The sequence below is a fragment of the Talpa europaea genome, assembly GCF_964194135.1.
Source record: "Talpa europaea genome assembly, chromosome: 1".
NCBI lineage: Eukaryota > Metazoa > Chordata > Mammalia > Eulipotyphla > Talpidae > Talpa > Talpa europaea.
In genome coordinates this window covers 94,582,733-94,604,960 of record NC_140073.1, presented here as the reverse complement: position 1 = coordinate 94,604,960, position 22,228 = coordinate 94,582,733, and the positions used below count along the sequence as shown (strand labels likewise).

The 22,228-nt window shown below is 37.7% G+C and overlaps 1 protein-coding gene across 4 annotated transcripts in view; it reads right to left on the bottom strand.

The window, feature by feature from the left end:
* The window catches only part of FMNL2 (formin like 2), a gene marked incomplete at both ends in the record, with an annotated part of 274,318 nt that overhangs the window by 106,661 nt on the left and 145,429 nt on the right, over positions 1-22,228 (bottom strand). For all 4 annotated transcript variants that reach the window (XM_084238495.1, XM_084238497.1, XM_084238496.1 and 1 more), the window contains one exon: positions 9,895-9,978. In XM_084238495.1, the coding sequence (XP_084094621.1) occupies positions 9,895-9,978 (84 nt within the window). The remainder of the gene's footprint in view (positions 1-9,894; positions 9,979-22,228) is intronic.

The window sequence follows — 22,228 nt, the reverse complement described above, 5'->3', positions numbered from 1 at the left end:
TGTTTGTTAAGGTAATGCTGGTTTATAACATGCATTTATTTTAAGGGGTTTTAGCCCAAAAATCTTCTACCATGTTCCACTGGGTTGCCTCCCTGCCAGCTCTCATGCTCTCCTTCTGGTTGCCTCAAGGGCTGGTTATTGGTTTGCTTTTGTCTGACCCTTTGTTTGGTTTCTTTATATTCCACATATAAATGTCACCACCCAGTATTTATCTTTCTCCTTACTTATTTTGCTTAGTATAATCCCCTCCAGTTCCATTTCTTCAGATAAATTTTACTTATTTACTTTGTTACTGAGCACCACTCCCTTTTTTCAAAAGTTTCTCCTGATATTTTGTTGGTTTCGCACAAGCTCATTTAAATAGTCAACTATGTCAGTTAATACTTTTGCAAGAAATAAAGACTCAGGGGATCTGCAAACGTGTTTTACAATTTCAAAATGTTTATGAATCAGTAGGTTAGGATATATGGCTTGAGAGCTTTCTGTTACATATTCATAGGTTCCAAAATTTACTTTTAAGAGGATGTCTTAATCTTTCTTCAAGCTCTTTTGAAATATTCAGTATTATGTTTTCTGAAGCACTATGGTCTTAGCAGTTAACACATGATTCGTCACGGTGTGCATAATCAATCATGCAATGAAAGGACTCTTGAAAAGGACTGATCAGTGAAAGAACTGATGAAAAGAACAACAACCATATGGTGATATAGGTCATTCACTAGCAAGTTTTTCAAACACCTTTCCAAACCATTAGGCCACTTTTTTAAAAGATTTATTTATTTATGCAACTGGGGTACAGGCCAGAGGTGTGGGGGCTAAGAGGATTCACCAGAGACAAGAGGGGAACAGAACAGGCAGATCGGCTGAAATACACTGCTGAAGGGAGCAGTGGGCAAGTGAGGAGAGGTCTGCTGCGCCATGTGGGTAGCTCCCTGACCGGGGATCGAACTCATGCCATGCTTCAGTGGCTGTAGATAGCTTCATAAGGTGCACCTCAACCCCTTGCCTCACCAAGGAGGCCCCCATTATGCCACTTTTTAAGACACAGAAATCTTCAAAGTCGTTCGCTAGTAGCTCAAGCAATTATTGGCTAACTTCCAGAAAGCCATTTGACTTTTCTGTTGTGTGAAAATTGAAAATAGTGTTTCATAGTAAAGATTATGAGTTAAATGTCCAAGTGTGAAAACAATGTAAAATAGAATTTTTGTTACCCTAGAATAATAAATCTATTAAAATCACTTAAATTTTCTAAAAGATAGGGTGTAAGGTCAAATTCAGCCTAGCCCACATGCATGAAATTGGCTACTCGACTCTTCCTTTTCTGTAACACGTTGCCAAGTTTACAAAAGACCCTCATATTGTAAGTTTATTTCAAACAACATAACCAAGTTGTTTAGGCTAGCTCAGGCAATTAAGTAGTTTTGGGGGTCAAGGTGGGAGGAATCTATGATTCCATTTGTATTACCAGGCAGAGGGCAAGTAACATGATATTCATTTTGGCAAAAGATAACCAAAAAGCTTCCAAAGAGAATGGGCCCTGGGTTTTTGTTCTGGCTGTTATGCCGAATGGCATTTCTGACAGACCATTTACAACAAGCCGCCAAAAGGGGTTAGTTTTAAAAAGGAACAACTCCCTCCTCCACTGCTTCTTTAATTTCCCTTTCTCCCCTCTCCTGTCCCCCTCTCCAACCCTCTGGGCTAGGCCAGCATCTTTTCTCCCCACTATGAAAACTGACAACGGAACTTCTGGAAGAGGGAAGATGTAAACTCACTTCTAAATTCAGCCTCAATTTTCCAGGACTGCAGAGATATTAAACACAAGAGAGCAACATACAGAGAGTTGGCATCTGCTCCTCTGATTGCTTTTCCAGTATTTTTGAATCAAGGAATCAGAGACCGGAGTGAGTATTCGTGGAAAGGAAATGGTTTCAAGAGAAAAACTGAAAGAAATGTGTCTTTTTAACAGCAAGTAACTCAATACGTTTCCTCAGATTTGGAGACTTCCAGAAAAAGACGACAGTTCCTTTGCAATCTCAAGCAAGAGACAGTTCAAACGTTTTTTTCCCCCATTTTAGGATGGCAAAAGTACAGCTCCCTTTGCCAGTCCATGCCTGCCATTCTGCAGGAATTCAGAACAAACAAATTGGTACTATGACCATCCAAAGTAATTTCCAACAAAATATTACATGAGGCACCTATTTAGGGAAAACTCACATCCATATCCTCTCACTTCACACTCTGCTTTCCCTTGCCTCTACAACTACATGCTTATTCAAACAGCTTTGTCAGTTACTTTCACTATTTTAAACATAAAGATCTGTTCCAGACTAGAAGAAACTTAAAAGAACATAACAGGCCAGATGCAATATACGATTGATTCTGGAATAGATTCTCATTTGACTAAAACAGGTGGGAAAAACATAAAGGATGATTGGGGAAAATGAACTGGGCAATAGATGATATTAAGGAATTATTATTCATTTTAATTTTAATGGCTTTATTTGATACAAGAAAATAAATCTTTCATATAGTACTTACTATCTCTAACAGTTTCTAGAGTGGATTGTACATTCATGCAATCTACACGGATCAGCATTAATAAGCCAAGTATCCTAAATTTTTTACTAACCACTTCCATTAAATGTTTCAGCAGAGGCACAGTCAGAAGCCAAGCTCCTCACCACCTTTAAGTTCTACAGAGCCCAAATCTTGCTTTTATAAGATGCATACCAAGTCTTAGACAGACAGACAGACAGACAGACAAAACATCAAAGAAAAATCTGACTAATGCATGGTCAAAGAAGGATTTCATGGCAGGGGGAGGGTAAGATCAGGTGTCAAAATGATAAAAACACGAAGGATCTGAAAGAATTTACAAAGAATTAAACAGATTGAAAAAACCTAGCAATGATTTAAAAATAAAATAGCATCAACATACCACAGAATTATGGAAACATAATAAAAATTCAAACAATTTAACATCAAACAATCGTAAAAATGCCAACTAACCAGAGGGTTGAATAAGCGGGCGGATGAGATGACTGTTAACCCAACAGCTGGTTAAGTCAGAATGAAGAGAATGTGGCTAAATGTAGAATCAAAGCCTGGAACTTGATGTAGGAGCTGAAGGCAGATTAAGACTGGAGCCGGGGAGCCAGGGGAGAGGGAGCGGGCAAAGGGAAAGCTACTGCTGCATCACTACCTTTCCCTTCACCTTCTATACAATTCATATGCTTCTCAAGTGACCAACATGGCAGCCTCCAACACTGAAATAGGCTATAACCACCACCATCACCACCCCCACTTTTTGCTATTCATTTAGTATCCCTCATTCTCCAAGGACCAGCCCTCCTTACCTAGAACCTGAAGGACCACAGGAAGTCACCTATTAGTCTCAGAAATATTTGCCTCCCTGGCAGAAAAGAGCTCAAACTGGCTCACAAAATCACATCAATAAATGTGCTCTTAGATTTTTTTTTGGAGATTTGATTCCAGAGGCAAACTGGCTTAACTACTGATATAGTTATTCAATAAGTAACTGACTAGTCTTTTGAAAGAAATAGTATTAGGAAGTACATGTGAAGGGTTTAAAAGAATAATTATGTTCTTAATGATTAATGGTATGGATCAGTTGTGTTGAAAAAGACAAGCAAGTGATTCCCACTGTAATGAAGTATTGGAGAATCTCTGCATGAGGGAGTATCTTACTGCCCCTAGCCTGACTGAGTTCTGACAGAGTGGCACCAGGGACCTGAATCAGGTCACATGCTAAGGAATGAGGGCTAAAATCTTCTCTCACTGAAGTACTTCACACAAGAAGCTGAAGTTTTAAATTGGTACAATTTCCTGCCACCTCTTTATTTTCACCTTTTTTGTTTGTCTTTAATTTCCTTCTCCCAAATTATTACATATGAGTGAAGGTAAAGGAGGGATCCCAATCTTTAAGACAATAATGCAAAACAACAGTCAGCATTTCAAGGCAAGATAGAGCCACATCCAACCACCCACAAAACACATCATGCCATCACCAGCAAAGTCACAAGGATGCTTTCTAACCTAGCTCAGATGTGGTACCTCTAAGTTTCTTAACGGACTATACACATTCACAGAATCTACAACCATCACCGTTAGTTATCAAAAATGTCTTGAATTTTTGATTAACCACTTCCACAAAATCATTCAGCATGGAGGGCCTCCCCGGAGGCGCAGTAGTTGAGCTTATTTTTTGGGGGGGGTCGGGGAGACAAACATATGTTAACTTTTCCAGTAGAAACAAACAAAAACAATGGCTTGAAATAAATGATGTTGAACAACTCTTCCAGATATAATGATCTGAAAGTTCATCCTGGATATCTAACTCCATAAGCACAGCCTTTACCCATAGCAGCCACTTCTAAGAGCCCTACACCTGTAGGAAATAGCCCAACAGTGTAGTTGAGAGTTTAAGTTTAGGGAGGATCAAAAATTAAAGCAAGTGTGAGCAAGGGGATTTCTCTCCGCAAAGGTAGAAGTCCACTGAACGAGCCCTCTTCTTGCTAGACAGTTTGTGGATTTTCATTCACTGTTGCCAGGAACTTAACATTTCCAGCTTTTTACACCAATCACGTGATCTCATGCTTTTGTAACTCTTACTTCAATGTCCCCAGAGAGCCCTCAAACTGATGCATTCAGGGGAACCCTTTCCACTTAATATGATACATAAATGGGTTTTCTGGGATGTACCCCACACCAAAATTCATCAAGAAATTTCCTCTTTCTTGGGCTCCTCTCATCACATTCAGACAGTTCTCCCCTGTGACCTTAACACTGGTGATCCACTAGAAACTCAGGTGATCTCTGCCTATGTAATAATCCAAAAAAGGACTAAATGACATTACCAGAATACTTTCACTATAGAGGTTCTTTGGAATTTAACCTCCTAAAAACTTGTCTTCCTTCTGGAATTAGCCAAATTTCAGTTGACCTTGGGTAGGTGAGGACAGAGCTTCAATACAGGAATGCACAGATTCCTTCATATCTACATCAGATACTCTTCTCTTTTCAAAAATGTTTCCAAGATTGAGCAGGGATGATAACCTTCACTCACCATAAGCAATTGTAGATAAAGAAGGTGAAACGGATAAAGAAACAACAAACTACTACTTCTAGGCTACCTCACTCACCTACCTCCTTCTTCCTTTTGTCTTTTCTTCCTTCTCCACTGTCTCCAAGACAGTGTATTTAGTATTCTTTCTTTCACTCATCACACCATAGATACCTGCTGTGTTTCAGGCACTAAGCGAAGTGCTGTAGCTTCACAAACAAATGACACTGGTCCATGTCCTTATGTGATTCTTGGTTAAAAAAAAAAGGCATTTAAATACTTCGAAAACAAAGTAACAGAGTAAGGCAACCACATGAAAGTGTGAAAATACATGTCTCCAATTCAATGATGAGTTGTATTAAACTAAACTGAGTTCCTAAACTGAACCATGACAACGGATTTTGACACTATATTTGCTGATCTAGAGAAAGACCGTAGATTCAATGCTCTGATTCACATAATGCCCACAACATATACAAAATTAGTTTCATTATCAAGGCAAATATAATTTTGCTCACCAGTAAAGCTGATGTGTTATTTTATGTTCACCTTGTTCAAAAAGATGTCTTATGAAAGTAACTTCCATACTAAGTGAGGAAATCAGTAAAGAGGGAAAATGCAGGCGGGAAAAAATAAAGCCATAAATGAGGCTGGTAAACAGAACATAAGTCACTATGATACTGTATACTCTGTGAGGGAAACTCATAAATTTGGCTCTGAGCAACTCAGCAGTCAAGGAAAAAAAGGAGAAACATGACCAGTTCCACGATTCATAGTGTGCATGATACATTTTTCTAGAACTGAAATCTGAAATATTTTCTCCACAGGTCTTCTAACAATCGTGCTCAACTATTTCATTTTGAAATTTAATTTCTTTAACATCCATTTTCACTTTGTGCACCTTGTATATAACATGTTTCCTAAATAGCAATTGATAATGTTTCTGCATTGTGTTTATTAAAATGAAATAAAACTAATATTTGTACTCAATATACTACACTGTGCACAGATCATCAGGTGCCAGGCAATGTCTCATGTGACAGATATCAGTGACAACACACCACAGTCATTATTAAGACTCACTAAAAAGAAGCAATCTGGCGTGGTCTTTTCTTGGACTGAAAAGTCTATTGCTGTGGCTTTTCTTGAAACATCATGCAACAGGCATTCAAGTCACAAGCACATTTAGGTAACACATGATAATCTGTTAAACCAAATAAACTTTCCTGAATCCTTTAAAGTCGATAATAATAAAAAAAAAATAATGGGACCAATACTTAATATCTGAGTCCCTCAGCAATACCAGAAGCAGCCACACAATTTATCAAGCGCTTATTATGGGCCAAGTTTTGTTCTATATATTTTATTTATATATTGCTTCTATAGTGCCTTGAGATAATTTAAGAATGTTAACATTGACTATATTTTACAGATAGTGAAAAAATGAAGGTTATCATGTACAAGCATCTTTCATAAATTCTCAAACATAAACAAAAGTTTCAAGTATACTATAAAAGATAACAGTCTACTACAAAAGTCAACAATTATCAAGATTTTTTCGCATTTCCTTAAACGATCCCTTTTTATTTTTTTCCCCCTCTGGTAAAGTATTTTACAGCAAACCCCAGCTATATCTCCTTATACCAAAAAGTACACATTTCTAAAAAATAAAAGACAGGTTCTTACATTATCATAATATCAAAATCAAATGCAACTAAGTCAACAATGATGTTTTCAAGTCCTCTAACATCTTTTTTTTTTTTCCTCTAACATCTTTGGATCACTAATCAAATGTCTCCAATTTTCTCAAAAAGTCTTTTTACAGTTTGTTCAGATTAGCATCAAATAAGAAAATGTCATTTCTCTTAAATTGAAATAAAAATGGTATCATTTCTCTTCCTTTTCCCGATTGTTGCAGAGCAAAGATCTATTTGAGGTCCCTAAATATCTCAAATATCTAAATTCTATTTCAGATATAATTCACATGCCATAAAATCCATACTTTTAAAGTGAACAAGTTTAGTATAATCACAGGCTATGTAACTATGTCACCACTACGTTAATCCCACCAGTAGTTTTCATCACACCAAAAAGAAACCCCACAACCATTAACAATCACTCTCCATTCCCCCTTCCAATCCATGACAATTACTAATCTACTTCCTATCTATATTTTCTACTGTGGACATTTCATATAAATGAAGTCATAAAAGTAAATGCATTTTGAGTGTCTATCAGTTTAAGTACCATAAATAGATATAAGTTAGGAGAGCCATATGTATTCTATATATATTTGTATTATATATGTATTACATGCAGCATGTTGCATGAAATAGTAAGAAATAAACATTTAGTCAATAAAAACCAACACATTATATTCACCACATTAACACATAAAGAATGTTTTAGGTTTGTGGTTCTTATGTTTTCCCTCACAAACATGCAGAAGAAATAATACTGACACGTGTGACATACCTTTAGGTTACCCTTAATTAGCAAAAATTCAGTCTTCTGCTGGACACAATCTCACAATGATTAAAGCTTAGTCAAAAATGTCAGTTCACCTTAGTGCACAAGAGTAGGTGAGATTCAGGGCCCACATTACAACTCCCCACCTTTTCTCCTTCACAAGAAAACATGCTAGAAGGCAAGCCAGAAAAGTAAAGATAACCTGTATTTTTGTTTGTATTTAGCATATAATTTGCAGACTTAAGCGCTTTGTGAGAAAGGGAAAAAAGAATAATAGTTAAAGGTACAGACACCAAAATCTGTATATTTTCCAAAATCGGAGCAGTATACCACTTTAACTTTGAACAGTTAAATGACCTTTGGCAATGAACTTTGACTTTAAGTCTCAGTTTCTGCCGTGTGTTGAATGGAAGCATAATAAGTATAACTTTAAAAAAAATAAATGCAAAGCTCTTATTAAGGAAATGTGCCTATGAAATGTTGGGTCTTTGTAATATTGTTATTGGTATTAATAAATCACCCATAACGCCTCAAAACTGATGAAAGTTTGGAGCTTTCGACATGCATTGAAGCGACTGCCAGATAGGAATAGATGAAGTAGCTATATTTTCCATGTCCTAGCATGGTCACTTTTAAAGGCAATAATAGCCTAAACTTGAAGATTTGTTCCTCTCTCAGCCTCAGAATCCCCTTGGCTCATCATCAACCCTACAAAGCTACTTTTGGTATCAGAAAAAAGTACAGTTATTAGAAATCTTCAATCATCAGCTGTCTTCCCCTTTGGCATATTGGAGATGCAAAAATAACTCAATAAAGCCAGAAGGAGCAGAGCAAACTGAGATGACAGTGAATTTTGCAGGTGTGAGGAAGGAAGGAGGATTTAGCCCTTCCTCTCAACACTAACAAAATGTCACCTCAGGAGTCTTCCTTGCTGTGCTCTCCACTCTATCACAACCTGTCACACTGGAGAATTTTTCAGCCCCTGGCATCTCCCTCATTTGTGGCAATACATTTCCTTTAATAGTAATTATCTCTTATCTTTGTCTATTGCCACTATAAAATCATTTTTTTTCCTTGCAATAATACGTCTAGATAAAAATTAAGTCTCAGGAAGGAGACTGTCAGCAAAAATGCATTCTTTTGGGATATAGTCACAAAAGCAGTAAACTTCCTCTTCAATTACTACCTACTCTTGGGGCTCAAATATAGCCTGGAAAGGAGAGGATGATTTTACCACCTTTCCACTGCTGCTTGAATTAGGTGCTAAGGTAAAACAACACACACACAGAACGAGGGCTTCTGAAGTTCCATGCAAACTCTAGGCATCAATTTCTAAGGGAACGGGGACACTCTACCTGAGAGGAACAAAAAACTTTCCACTCCCCTGACACATTTTGCCCCCACAGTAGAGACCCAAAGGAGCTGTGTTAGGAGGAATTACAACAGTCCCCAAGAAACTTTAGGGTGGTGGCAGGGTGAGGGGAACATAATCACCTTAAAACTAATGGCACAAAATAAAAGATTTCATATACAGAGCCTCCTCTGTATTTTAAGAGTAATCTTTCCAACATTTTAAAACATTTTACCTATACTAAGTGCTGTGATGAAGTGCCAAAAAGTTACTACCAATTACAGTGGTATACTACCTACCATTTAAAAGAAGGAGATAGAGACATATACACCAACCAATGAAGGTATCAAAATACAGAAGAATGTGTGTGTTCATATAATTTTGGTTTGTTTTTTAAAACACACACATAAAAAAAAAGTTGTTAGGAGAGACTTCAAATTTTACCAGAGGACATCTAAGGAGCAAAATTTGGAAAACAGAAAGAAATGGAGAATTTCAATTTTCATTGAAATCTCTCTGAATAGCCTGAATGCATTATGAGTTAATAATGACCAAAAAAAAAAAAAAAGCCGGAGAACTTCTGAAATAATTTTTTTACCCACCTAATGAGTGTTTCTTTATGAACAATTCACCATCTTACATGAGTATATATCAATACGCGTGACTAGGAATAGCAACTACGTCAAATGGCTGGCATTATGCAAGCAGCATAAACTGCTGTGCAAGGTAACTACACAAACAGATCCCCTGAATATGGTTTGCCCACTTGACCAAATTTTCCAAACTATCTAATTCAAAATGTTTCAAAATAAATAAAAGAATTAAAATAAAGCATGAATAAAATAATTCATTTCTAAGTTTTCCTTTGATCCTAAGAAATCAGACAGTAACAGAAATCCATTCATCTCCTGAAAAAAATCTAGTATATTTAGGAAGGAAATCTGGTTCTCTACTGTCATTATTTTTTAATAAAGGCATTGCTGTTTCTTACCTGATCACAAATCAGTTCCCACTTTTTTTCATTGTCATACTGCCGCAGTAACCGGGCTTTGTCAGGGGGTAGGTTCATAGCATTCTGTTAAAAAGAGAGAGAGAATGTTAAGTCACATTCCATAATAAGCTGCTGATAGGCAACTCATAGACAGACCAAAGCATACTACTGTGGTTCTTTCATGACTTCTTTTTCAATTCTTAGCACCTGATGAAACCAAAAGACTCTTAAGAAGCCATTTAAACATCAAATCAGTTTAGCGGAGAGAGAAAGACTCTGAAGTCCTCTGCTGGGACGTCTAGAGTCATCTGTTTTGAACTATCAGTCCTGCATTTCAGCAAAAGTAACACACTATTTTATTTAATAGAAGGCTCCCATTCTACTCAAGAAAAGGTCAAAAACTGTTGAGAAGATATCACTTTAATTGCTTGTTAAAGCACTGCAGCAGCAGCCAGACAAAGAACAAAAAGTACCGAAAGAAAATTCAATAACCAGACTATTGAAAGAGAATATCAACTTATACTCACTTTAACAGACAATATAAGTAAAGGAACATTTCTTTTTTAAAACTGAAAACAATGCAAATAATTACAGTATACCCCATAAGATGACAGCACTCCTTTGGGACAATGTTGACATTAGCAGCCACAATTTTCAGTTAAGCTATATTGTTTTATGAAATTGAATTTGCAGTGAGAAACTGATCATAAGCTAATAGTAATGTCTAGACATCAGTACACGTATCAATGCTCTGTCAATACAGCACACCTTCTATAGTGGTGGTCATAAATCTGCCCAGGTACATTCACATTTTTCTAGTCTAATGTCCCAAACGTCCAATCAAACAAATTTTCAAGACATTGCTGGCTAGGGTCTGAGGTGAGAACTTTGGCCACAAAACATGAGAGAGTAAACAAGACACAAAAGAAATCCACATCTTTTCTCTTGTCCTCAAAGTTCTCACATCTAAGCAACTAAGCTAAGCAGTCAGTTAATGCCTTACGTCTATTAATATTACTCTCTATCCCTCTAACCAAGAGTAAATCTTACCTACACAGGTCCTTGTTTGGATCGACACTTGAGCAGACAAATGCAAAGGGCTTGAACTTTTAATGCTCAAGTCTTTTAATGCTCTCTGAAAGATTTGACTTATGGAGAAACAATTCCCCTTGCCATTGTTACTGCCACATGACATCCAGTGAGGCAAATTTAATAGAGGCAAGGAAGGCTAATCAAGTTATTCTGAGAATTACTCTTTGATGAATTTGACAGACACAACTCAAGCATTTTCCCTTAAACTCAATATAGCAAAGAGACTAATATACCTAAGTAGGTGCTAAGATACATTCTACCTACCAATGTGAATCTAACCTATTTCACTATAATAACCTGTCTTCAGAATATAAATTTTTTAACTTCCCTCAAAACGGACAACAAAACTGCAGTGTTTGGGAATCCAGAGTTTTCATTGTTACTACAAATGTTTCTCCATAGGAATATCTAAAATGGAGAAAATGTTTTCATGTGTCCTATCTCCATAGAATATCTACTTAACCAGAATGGAAATTTATTTATACTCATTTGCTATTACAATTTTACAATGTTATATACAACCCTGGGGATAAGCAAAGGAGAATTCCCTGTGTATCTTTTTGAGGACGCCCAATGCTATTGACCATTAAATAACTAGTCCATCACAGCTTATTTGTACCCTAGAGATGGATTATTTCCTCTTAAACTAATCTTGACCCTCATTTGGGTATGATTTTGCACTAAATAAAAACACTAAGATTGTGAGGTAATTTATATGATTTTTTTCTCCAAATTCTTATTACTCTCTTGTTATATAGAGAAGAGAGAGAATGTCTGAACTCTAACAAAATGCCCAGCACTCTGCAAAAATAATCTCATGTAATCCTCATAACAAGCCCATGGGATAGTTACAATTTTCCTCATTTTATATATGGGGAAACAGACCTGGGAGAATTTGGTTGACTTTTTCAAGGTTTGACAGCTTAAAATAAGCCAAATATGACCTAACCTCTTAGTGTTCTGGATTCTCAAGGACAAACACCAAAGATACCACCAAGATTATTATTTTTTTTTTTTTTGGCTGTAAGGCAAAATGGGAAATAACTGACTTTCTTTTAGTGCTCAAGTTGACACTCATTTGGAAGCAGTTTGCAAGCACAACACAGGAATCAGTTGTTGTTCTGCAAAGGCAAAGTCAAGATGCTCCTTTCTCAGTTGAATTTTATTTTAATCAAAGTCTTATTCAACAAATGTTTATGAAGCAGCATTCCTGTACACTGTGCTCCACTGTGCCTCGGGGACCTATACAGATATGATACCTATGGAGTATCATATTAGATGCAGGACATACAGATGGAACAAACTCATCTTCTAAAATTCCGATTAAGTCTTGATAGGGATTATAAAAGGGCAACTTTAGATTGAATGGTCTGAAAAGACCACTCAAAAAATAGTAACCAGGGCCTCCCTGGTGGCCTAGGAGTTAAATCTCAGTGCAATCACACCTAAGGCCTGAGTTCCAGCCCCAGCCAGGGAGCTAATCCACATATGGTGCAGCAGACCTCTCCTGTCTCATTTGCTTCTTCACTTAGCAGTGTATTTCAGTCATTCTGCTCCCTACTCTGCCTCTGGTGAATCCTTTCACCCCCTGCACCTCTTGCCTACACCCAGTTCTTCTATGCAAAAATAAATATTTTAAAATCTTTAAAAAAAATAGTAACCATTAAGTTAAGATAAAAAGGAGTAACTAGACAGCATTCTAGGCAGAGAAAAACAGGGAAATGACGCTCAGGCAGGAAAGAGCGTGGCACATGCAAAGAGTTAAGAGAAAGTCAGCATGCTGCGAGAGAAAGTAAAAGAGAATGGGGAAAAACTAAGTTGGAGAGGTCAGTCAAGGGCTTATCAAACTCATCCATATAGACCAGGGTAAATATTTGTTAATTTATCTAAAATACAGTGAGAAGCCATTGAAAGCTTGTAAGCATAATGAAATGATATTATTAAGTTATATTTTATAAAGATCACTGTAGGTACTATGTGGGAAACTGATCAGAACAGCAAAAGTGGAAGCAGGGTGGCCATTCAGGATACTAGGACAATATTCAAATGGATGATGGTGATGTGGACAAGGTTTATGGCACATAAAATGAAGTTAAGTGTCTAGATGTCAGAAATATTGAGTTAGTCTGATTGCTTAAGACTTAAGGACTGAGAGAGGATGTCAATAATTAATATACTGCTTATATCTTGAGTCACTAGGTGAATAGTAAGTTCATTTAATGAGAGGAACACAAAGAAGATATCTAGAAAAAGTGATGAAGAATGGATTTCCAAGTGGCACTGTGTATGTCTGAGATTGCCACGATATATAAAGGTAACAGTCAAGCAGGTAGATACCAGAGATTCTGAAGTGTGAAAGACCTGTGTGTGTTCTGAACAAGAGTTTTGAAAAGTCTTTTTGAGCCCTAACAACTAGATGTTGTCAGGAGAAGTCACTCAATATCAATAACATTAGAAATAAAATTGCATGTGGTAATCATTTACCTAGCATCTAAAATAATACATGGGTCAAACCTCTCAGCAGCTCCAGCATATAATGCACAGCTAAGTAATCCTACAGGGGCCACAAGGAAGCAGCTCTATTTAAAATCAGATACTTTGGAGGCCTAAAGTTCAGGAATGTTGTTTTTCGATGATAATAACTGGTCTTAAACTCTTTTAGAGTGAACTCGTTTCTTTTGTGTTGCATGGGGCAGGACACTGGGGTCCAAGGGAAATGTCTGTGCAGGTAATTCATAAGAATTCAAGTTATTTTCTGAGGAAAATATTGGGTTAATCTCTAGGTCCCTTTGCTACATGTATAAAAATAGATTCCTCTTCTATTTAGCTGAAAATGTAAATCAACTTCAAAATTTTTTGGCACAGTGACACCTCTACCTCATCTACTTCCTTTCCTTCTTTTCAAAACCATCATTTTACCCATTCTGGGTTTTGACCACATGCTAGGATGTCTGTCTGCACTGCAGTCATCACAGAAAATTTAATCACAAAGTTACTGAAGTCTAGTACAGGCCAAAGAGCCACTGAAGACATGACACAGAAGTAAAAGTTTAGTGAAAGTTAGATTAGATTGTGAAAGTTCCTAACATAAGTTAGAACATTCAAAAGTATTCTGTAAGGAACGTCTCTTCATTTCCTTCAACCTGGCAAACTTAAAGAATCAGTTAAAATATAACTCATCATTACAACTTTCCCCCCAACTATCCAAGGTGTAACCCCTGGCTGGGCCCCAATGGCACTGGATACATGGTTCCTTTATGGCACCTCACACCCTACATGCTAATAATCTGTTTGTCTAATTAATCTCCCTAGTGGAGTAAGTACTTCAAGGGCCATATATTTTTTTATCCCCAAAGTCTGACCCAGTATATGACAGTGGGTGCTGGGCAGTAAAAAGGAAGCTAACTCAGTCATACTTCTCTACCAATTGAGTGTTCATGCTGCAACTGTTAACAAAGGCTACACACCAAAGACCATTTTCATTTTTTATAAAAGCAATACAAAGTCAATGTTAACTTCCTATTGTTCATTAGCAATTATCCTTCACTTAAGCATTCATGGTGGACGAGGGGGAGGAATCTTCATGTTCAATTCCACCAACATTTTCCTGAAAAGAAATCTGATGTCCTAGCCATTTTTCTACCACATATAATAAGCAATGAAACCTGAACTGTTTTCTTTTGTGGCCCGTAAATTCAAATAGTTTTGACTATAATAATTCTACCCCAAGTGGTAGCTATATATATGGTTTGTATTCTGATTTTACCCATAACTGTACTATTTTACTTTTTTTTTCAATGTGGTTTCCATCTCAGAATCTTTTGAAAACAGAAGGCACAATGATTAAGTAAGTAACAAGGAAATATACAAATTTCTGGTCCATGACAGAGTAATGAATTATGGTTTAAGAAATTATGATAGCCTATCATAAAGTTACACTTGAAGATTAATTACCATATGCAACACAGCAGAATTAAGGTATCCAAACTATTCAGAACTAAATAAATTTATGGCCTAAGGATACAGTTTTCTGATGCCAGCTCTTGTCTTAGGTTCACGGAAACAATGAAAACTTGCAAAACAACCTTCTTTTTATCTGATATTCTCAAGACTTAGGTTGAAAAACCTACAGTAATATGCACACAAACAGTGGTGAAAGTAATTATCAAATACACCTTATGTAATATACCTTTGTTTTGATAATCTCTAAATTAAAAATTGCAAGTGTTAAATTACCAGATTCTACAACAGAAATTCTTCTATTACATAACCACCTACGCTGCATAGAAAGAATAAAGTTCATGGACTTCACAAGCAGTGTTGTTTAAAAAAGGCAGGGGAAAGCATGCCACAAGAGAAATAGCTTAGAGAATCTTAAGAGTTGCTAAAGATACAGAAATTTTATTACTCAAAAGAAGCAGCCATTACTTTTTCTTTAAATTTGTGGCAAAAAATACAGGAAATAAAATGTGCCACTTGCCCACTTTTAAATGGGTAATTCAGTAGCATTAACTATAGGGACCTGTGTTGTATAACAGAGCTGTCCAGCAAGTGCAGCAAGCAAAAATGAAACTCTATACCCAAACAACTCCCCACTTTACCCCTTCCAGGAACCATTACTTTTTGCTACCAAAACTGCAAGGAAATGTGATGGATTGCACCAGAATGTTTGGGCAGCACAGTAATAAGGGATGGGACTTAATGAGACAGTATAGGACTGAGGTTAACTAGCTGGATTCTGGTGTTGTATTAGCTGGATTCCAATCTTGACTCTAATTAATTCTTATTTGTGATCTTGAATTACACCACTTGAATTAAAAAGCCAGTTAAAATGAACAAGCACAATGTTACCTCAACTTTAAAAATGTTTTAATAAATTACCAAATTAAATGAAGTTGAAAAAGTCAGTCATTGTAATTCAAAATTAAAGATGAGATCTAGTCAATCAAAATGAAGGGTCAAAAATATGTACCACTTATTGGTTATTAGACAGTCTCAAGCACTTAGGCTTTCATGCATTATCTAAACTGATTGTTTCATAGTCCAGTGAGTAGGTATTATCTTCTCCATTTAACAGAAAAGGAAACTGTAGGACCAAGAGTTTGAGGAACTCATCCATGCATAATATAAGTGGCAAAACCAGGTCTCAAAAGAGAAGTCTGTATGATCACCATCTTTCCATGATACTTACGCTACAGTGTTTCTCTACTGTAACCTGTCTGAACTAAGCAATCCAACAATTCTACTTGATTGAAACTAGAGATACAATAATTAACATATAAAAAATGCATAGCCATTTTTAAGTTAGTAATAGTTTCAGAAAAAGCACTGGCAATTTAACAGAATTATTCACTGTCTTTAAAAAATGTAAACTAAAACACTCAAAAAGTTACTGGGTCATAGCCAGTTGCCATGTTAAATCAGCAAACACTGAATAAAAACAATATAAAGCTGGAGATACAGATATGAGGTTAACTCAGGCTCAGTAAAGCAGAAGGGGAGAGCATAACTACACAAATAACAAAACAGAACATAATAGTTACACAATATGCCCTCAGAGAAGAAGCCATTATTTTTTTTGTTATGGAAAGCCAAAAAGTTATGAACTAGGCTTGCACAGGATGTGGTTGAGGGCAGTAAAGAACAACATAAAATGGCATGATGTGGCTTTAATATTTAGGCTCTGGAGATGGTCCACCTGAGTTGCAATCCTTATTGTTCCAATCACTAACAGTGAAATCTTAGGTAAGTTAAACTACATCTCAGTTTCCTCACTGTTAACATGGAGATGATAATAGTGATAAGGATGCAAAGGATGATGGTGATAATAATGATATTAACTGCCTCATTGAATTGGGAAAAGTTAAGTTGGATGATATATGTAAGTAGTTACCACAAAGTAAGTTCACAAGAAGTAACTGATAAATTAGAAGTTAGTATTCTCATTATTTTAGGTTAAGGGAAAGTGTGAATAGTATGGATATAAACGGTAAAAGACTGGGAGCCTCACAGATAAACAAGAGAATAAGGAGTGGGCTGTGTGAGACCACGTTAAAAAGGTGGGGCCCTGGACACCAGGCACCAGAATTTCAGACTCCCTCTACAAGGCAGTGGGAAGTCATCATGCCAAGAAAATGTCTAGGAAAAGCAACCCGTCGGCGTCCTCAAATCACACTAAGTAATGGGTTCTTCCTTTGCTACTTTTTTCCACATTGGCATTTTCCCCTTTACCATTACTGAGACATTAGGTTGAGTCACCTGATTCTGAATAATGTACCAATTTTTTTTAAAGATTTATTTATGCATACAAGAATTGGGATACAGGCCAGAGGTGGGGGGGGGGGAGGTGAGAGGGTTCACCAGAGACAGTGGGGAACAGAACAAGTGGACTGACTAAAATACACTGCTGAGGCAAGACAGGAGAGGTCTGCTGCACCATGTGGTAGCTCCCTGGCTAGGGATTGAACTCATGTTGCAGTGGCTGCGGACAGCTTCATAGTGCTGTGTCTTAACCCCTTGCACCACCCGGGAAGGCCCTAATGTACCAATTTTCCTGCCAGTTCACTTAAAAATTGCAACATTTGAGGGTAGCAGGAGGTTGTTTACAAATTCAACACATGATCTGCCTGCTCAATTCAACTAACCTCAAAGCTACTTCCTTCCATGACCTATATTCTTGATCCACCCAACTACCTGACATCCTAAATTTTAATAGCCAAGAGGATGCTGCTAAAATATACTCAGTTTCGTTCCTGGCAACAGGACTCAGGCAACCAGCCAAATAGTTCCCCAAAGTGAATCATCAGTCAGTCATCTTTCATAGTCACTATTATTTTTATTTAATCATTGAAGTATTAATATCAGTCACTGTAGCCAGGGAAGCCCACAACAGGAGAAATCAGCCTGCTCTCTAATCTAGTTACATCTTCAAAATAAAATCTGTCTGGAAAGTCATCCTTTCTGGGGAACCTGGGAGAATGAAACATTTCTCTAATCTCCCATTTATAATACTGGTTACATCCTGTTTTCTTGGAAGCCTTTCTTCAAGGATTGAACAACATGTAAATGACAGTTCGTAACCTTTTATAATGAAAAAGTACACAACTGAAAGAGAAGCTCATGATGTTTAGTCTTACTCTCTCTCATTTTTTTTTTAATTTATTTATTTACGCATATAAGAACCGGGGTACAGCCAGATGTGCAGGAGGGTGAGAGGATTCACCAGAGACAGAGCAGGGAACAGAACAGGCAGACTGACTGAAATACACTGCAGAGGGGAGCAGCAGGCGAGGCAGGAGAGGTCTGCCGCGCCATGTGGGCATATCCCTGGCCAGCCAGGATCGAACAGTGCTGCAGAGGCTGCGGACAGCCTCAGAGCACTGCGCTAAACCGCCTGCGCCACCAGGGAGGCCCTAGTCTTATTCTCTCTCTACAGGTGACCGATCAGGAGTGAAAAATGTGAAAAAAATGTTCATGTTCACTGGACTGATGATTACAACCAGTTACAAAACAAAGAATCCAGGTCAACATGTTTACTACTCTTTCCCATTAATATTAAGTAAAGCGCACATACCTATCTCTCGTGTATGCACATATACATGTATCTGAGAAAATCAAATCAGATAAATGATGTTAAGTAGGTAGCACAAAGTCCTGTAAACAACAAACTCCCAATACATGTTAGATATTGTTACTCTTTTTGTAGTCATTTGAGAGTAATTTATGTTTAAGGCTCACTTTCCCCTGACTATACAATCTGTATAATACGAGTAGCAGCATTTGCTATTGTCTCCATCATTCCTCCTTGACTTGCAGTTTCATATTCAAGGAACAGCTTTTTTTATTTGTGAAGTAAACTAAACCCAAAAACTTCCCAAAATCTCATGTAAACTGTGTACTGTTTTAAATTAGTTACAGTTTTGCTACCTTTAGGCAATGGAAATGAACATATGTTGATTATATACATTCTTATACTTACATTACTTTATCTAATTTCAAGGCCAGGTTATCACCAATATGAGTGCAACTGATATAAAGTGCAGAACAGAAAGGCAGAGCTATGGGGACATGTGACAATTTTCCTGCAGCACATCTTTCTACTACTCCCCATATCACTAAGTTTGAATGATTCAACACCCTGCAGATGCCAGAACCACACATCCCTCCTCTAGCTATCATGCCAACTCCTGAAATACAGACCCTTATATTCATACACAAAGAACCTCAATCTAAAATGAGGGAGAACAGTCACATTTGCACTGCACGCATCAAGCAAAGCAACAAGAACAAAACACCTTCCAAGAAAAACAAACACCTATATTTACAGATGAGTTTCTGGGAAGCAGGTCCCAGGCTGTGCACTACTTAGTTTTAAATGCTAGACTTGGCTGTGTGCAGGAAAAAGGAAAAGAAAACATACAAATAAGAGAGATGGAGGGCGGGGGTGGGAGGGCTGACTGTATTGATTCCCTGTGCTTGTCAGCTGAATAAACCACAACAGTAGGCCTGGGGGACATGACCTGGCTGCTGAACTCAGCACACCCACTCAATATGTTCTGGATGTAAACACTTTTTTCTGTTTCCTACAAAGCAGTGTTATACTTGTCCAAGAGGGCTGTAAGTATTTGGAAAAATGCCAAAATACTACAGTGGCAATATAATCTTTGTAGTACTACATTCTATAACCCTACTCTCCTCGCTCAAGAGATAAACCATACCCAACTCTGGTAAACCAATCTATCCTTCTGTAAATTAAACTTCAAGTTCAAGTTCTAAAGACCCCAGGGTAATTCCATTTGCCCAGTTACCTCCAAACAGCCTATTTGAAAGGCACCTCTGATTCAGATCTGTCTTCTTCCACAGAAAAATTCCAACACCAGTATCAATGAACCTCTGCTTGACATTAAAGTTTATGGAGAATTTTAGTATCATAAACATGAGGTCTTTCTATTGGTGACTTAAAGACCTACCTAGTACTTATTCTACTTCCTAGATGAATCTTAAAACCTGATCTTGGGCCTCCCCGGTGGTGCAGCGGTAGAGCGCTGGGTTGCGAAGCTGCCCGCGGCCTCTGCGGCGCCGGTTCAATCCCCGGCTGCTCCCCGGCCACCGGAGGAGGGTCCCACATGGCGCGCAGACCCCTCCTGCCGCCCGCTGCTCCCCTCAGCAGTGTACTTCGGTCTTTCTGCCTGCTCTGCTCCCCGCTCTGGCTCCGGTGAATTCTCTCACCCTCCCGCGCTTCTGACTGTACCCAGTGCATGTATAAACAAAACAAACAAACAAGCAAACAAATAAATAAAGAAAAACATGCCTCTATTAAAAAAAAAAAAAAAAAAACCTGATCTTGACACAGAGTCTTCCACACACTTTCCTATCTTAGGAGTCAGTTGGCTTCATGCTGCTGCAGCATTCCATCTCAGTCAGCTGGCCCACTGACAAACAGATCCATTCATTCTCTCTTTTTCTCTTTTATACATATATTTATAAATGGTAAGCACAATATAATCTCTGTTATTCCACATAGTTGGGTCAAAAAAGACACTGTTTGATAGAGAGGTGCCACACATACCATGCATGACTTCCAAATGAATAGGATTTATCAAAATGTAGTAACGCAAAAGCCATATTATTACAATTTAATCTTTACTGACTCTAAAACATCTCCAGGATTTTACATCTTTGGTCACCGTTATAAATTACACTAAGTTTTGTGGTTGGTACCACTGAGGCATGTATTCAAATTCCAGTTCCTAGCCCTTCACTTTGGCAAGTAACTCAATTACTCTGCGACTCAGTGCCTTCATCTAAAGAGGACAGGAGAACCTCCCTTAAGGGCACAATGAAACATGCAGACCTCTCACAGCAGGAGACACATGGACAGTGGTGTGGTGATGTGGTGTGGTATGTATGGAGACGACTGTGAATGGAGACAAAGTTTCTAGTCATTAGAGTAAAAAACACAAACAACAAAAACTACTTGACTTCATATCCTAGAACTGAAACTACTTGCTGCATGTTCGCTAGCAAGTCACTTCTATTGACTTCAGTTTCCTGGCCTATGGTATAAGGGCACAATTCGAAGGAGAGTTCCAGAGCAGCCTTGTAGAGAGACTTTTACAGTAGAGTGATTATGGAAGCTAGATATTGAATGTGCAAACATATGGGAAGTGGCTCATTGAGCTCAGAGCCTCACATAACAAAGAATCTATGAACCATAACTGTTGTACAGAAACACAATACAACCAAATTCTAGAAGGGGTAAGAGTGAAAGATAGGAGGTATTAACCTAAACACCATGTCTTTGAGACCTATTCAACATATATATGAAAAAATTTCTTGTATTGCGGGCCTCCCTGGTGGCACAAGGGGTTAAGCACCGCACTATGAAGCATCCACAGCCTCTGCAGCACGAGTTCAATCCCCGGCCAGCCAGGGAGCAACCCACATGGCGCAGCAGACCTCTCCTGACTCTCCCACTGCTCCCCTCAGCAGTGTGTTTCAGTCAATCTGCCTGTTCTGTTCCCCACTCTGTCTCTGTTGAATCCTCTCACCCCCCACATCTCTGGCTTGTACCCAGTTCTTGTATGCATAAATAAATCTTTTCTAAAAATTCTCGTATTTTAAGTACAATGTATGTTCAACTGGTAGTCCATATGACGAACTTAAGAGAAATGACTAGACCTGTGTGGTTCCCAAATTGAGTGCTGAGGCTTCCAAGCCCAGCACAATAAACTGTAGGTTTATTTTAAATCTTGAAGGAAGTAACAGCACTCAAATTCTACCAAACAAACTGCTACTCTAAAATAGTTCAGTTTTTATATTAAATTGTACTACATTGCTTTGGCTTATGACTTACCTTTTGTAAATCTGACTTTTTAAAAAGCAGTGTTGTGATAAATAGCAAGTAACTGGAGAAAATGAGGGTGATAAAATAGAATCTGAATTCTCACAGGTACAGACATCATACTGATACCAAGCTGTGATTTTTTTTCAGAGTACAACGAAAGTATTTTTCTTTCAGTTTACATGTAGTATTTTTTCAAATAGCCACTAAGTTATTAGTACATAATACTTACTAAGTTGTTTGGACATAACAACTCAGTAAGTTGGAGAACTAAGGTATTCCTTTTGGACCAGTAGGAGTACCATGAATGAGACACTACAGCATTGCTAAGAAAGTGTAAAAACCTCTGGTTTAATTATATCCACCCTACTACTGGCTATCACTGCTTTCTGGAAATAC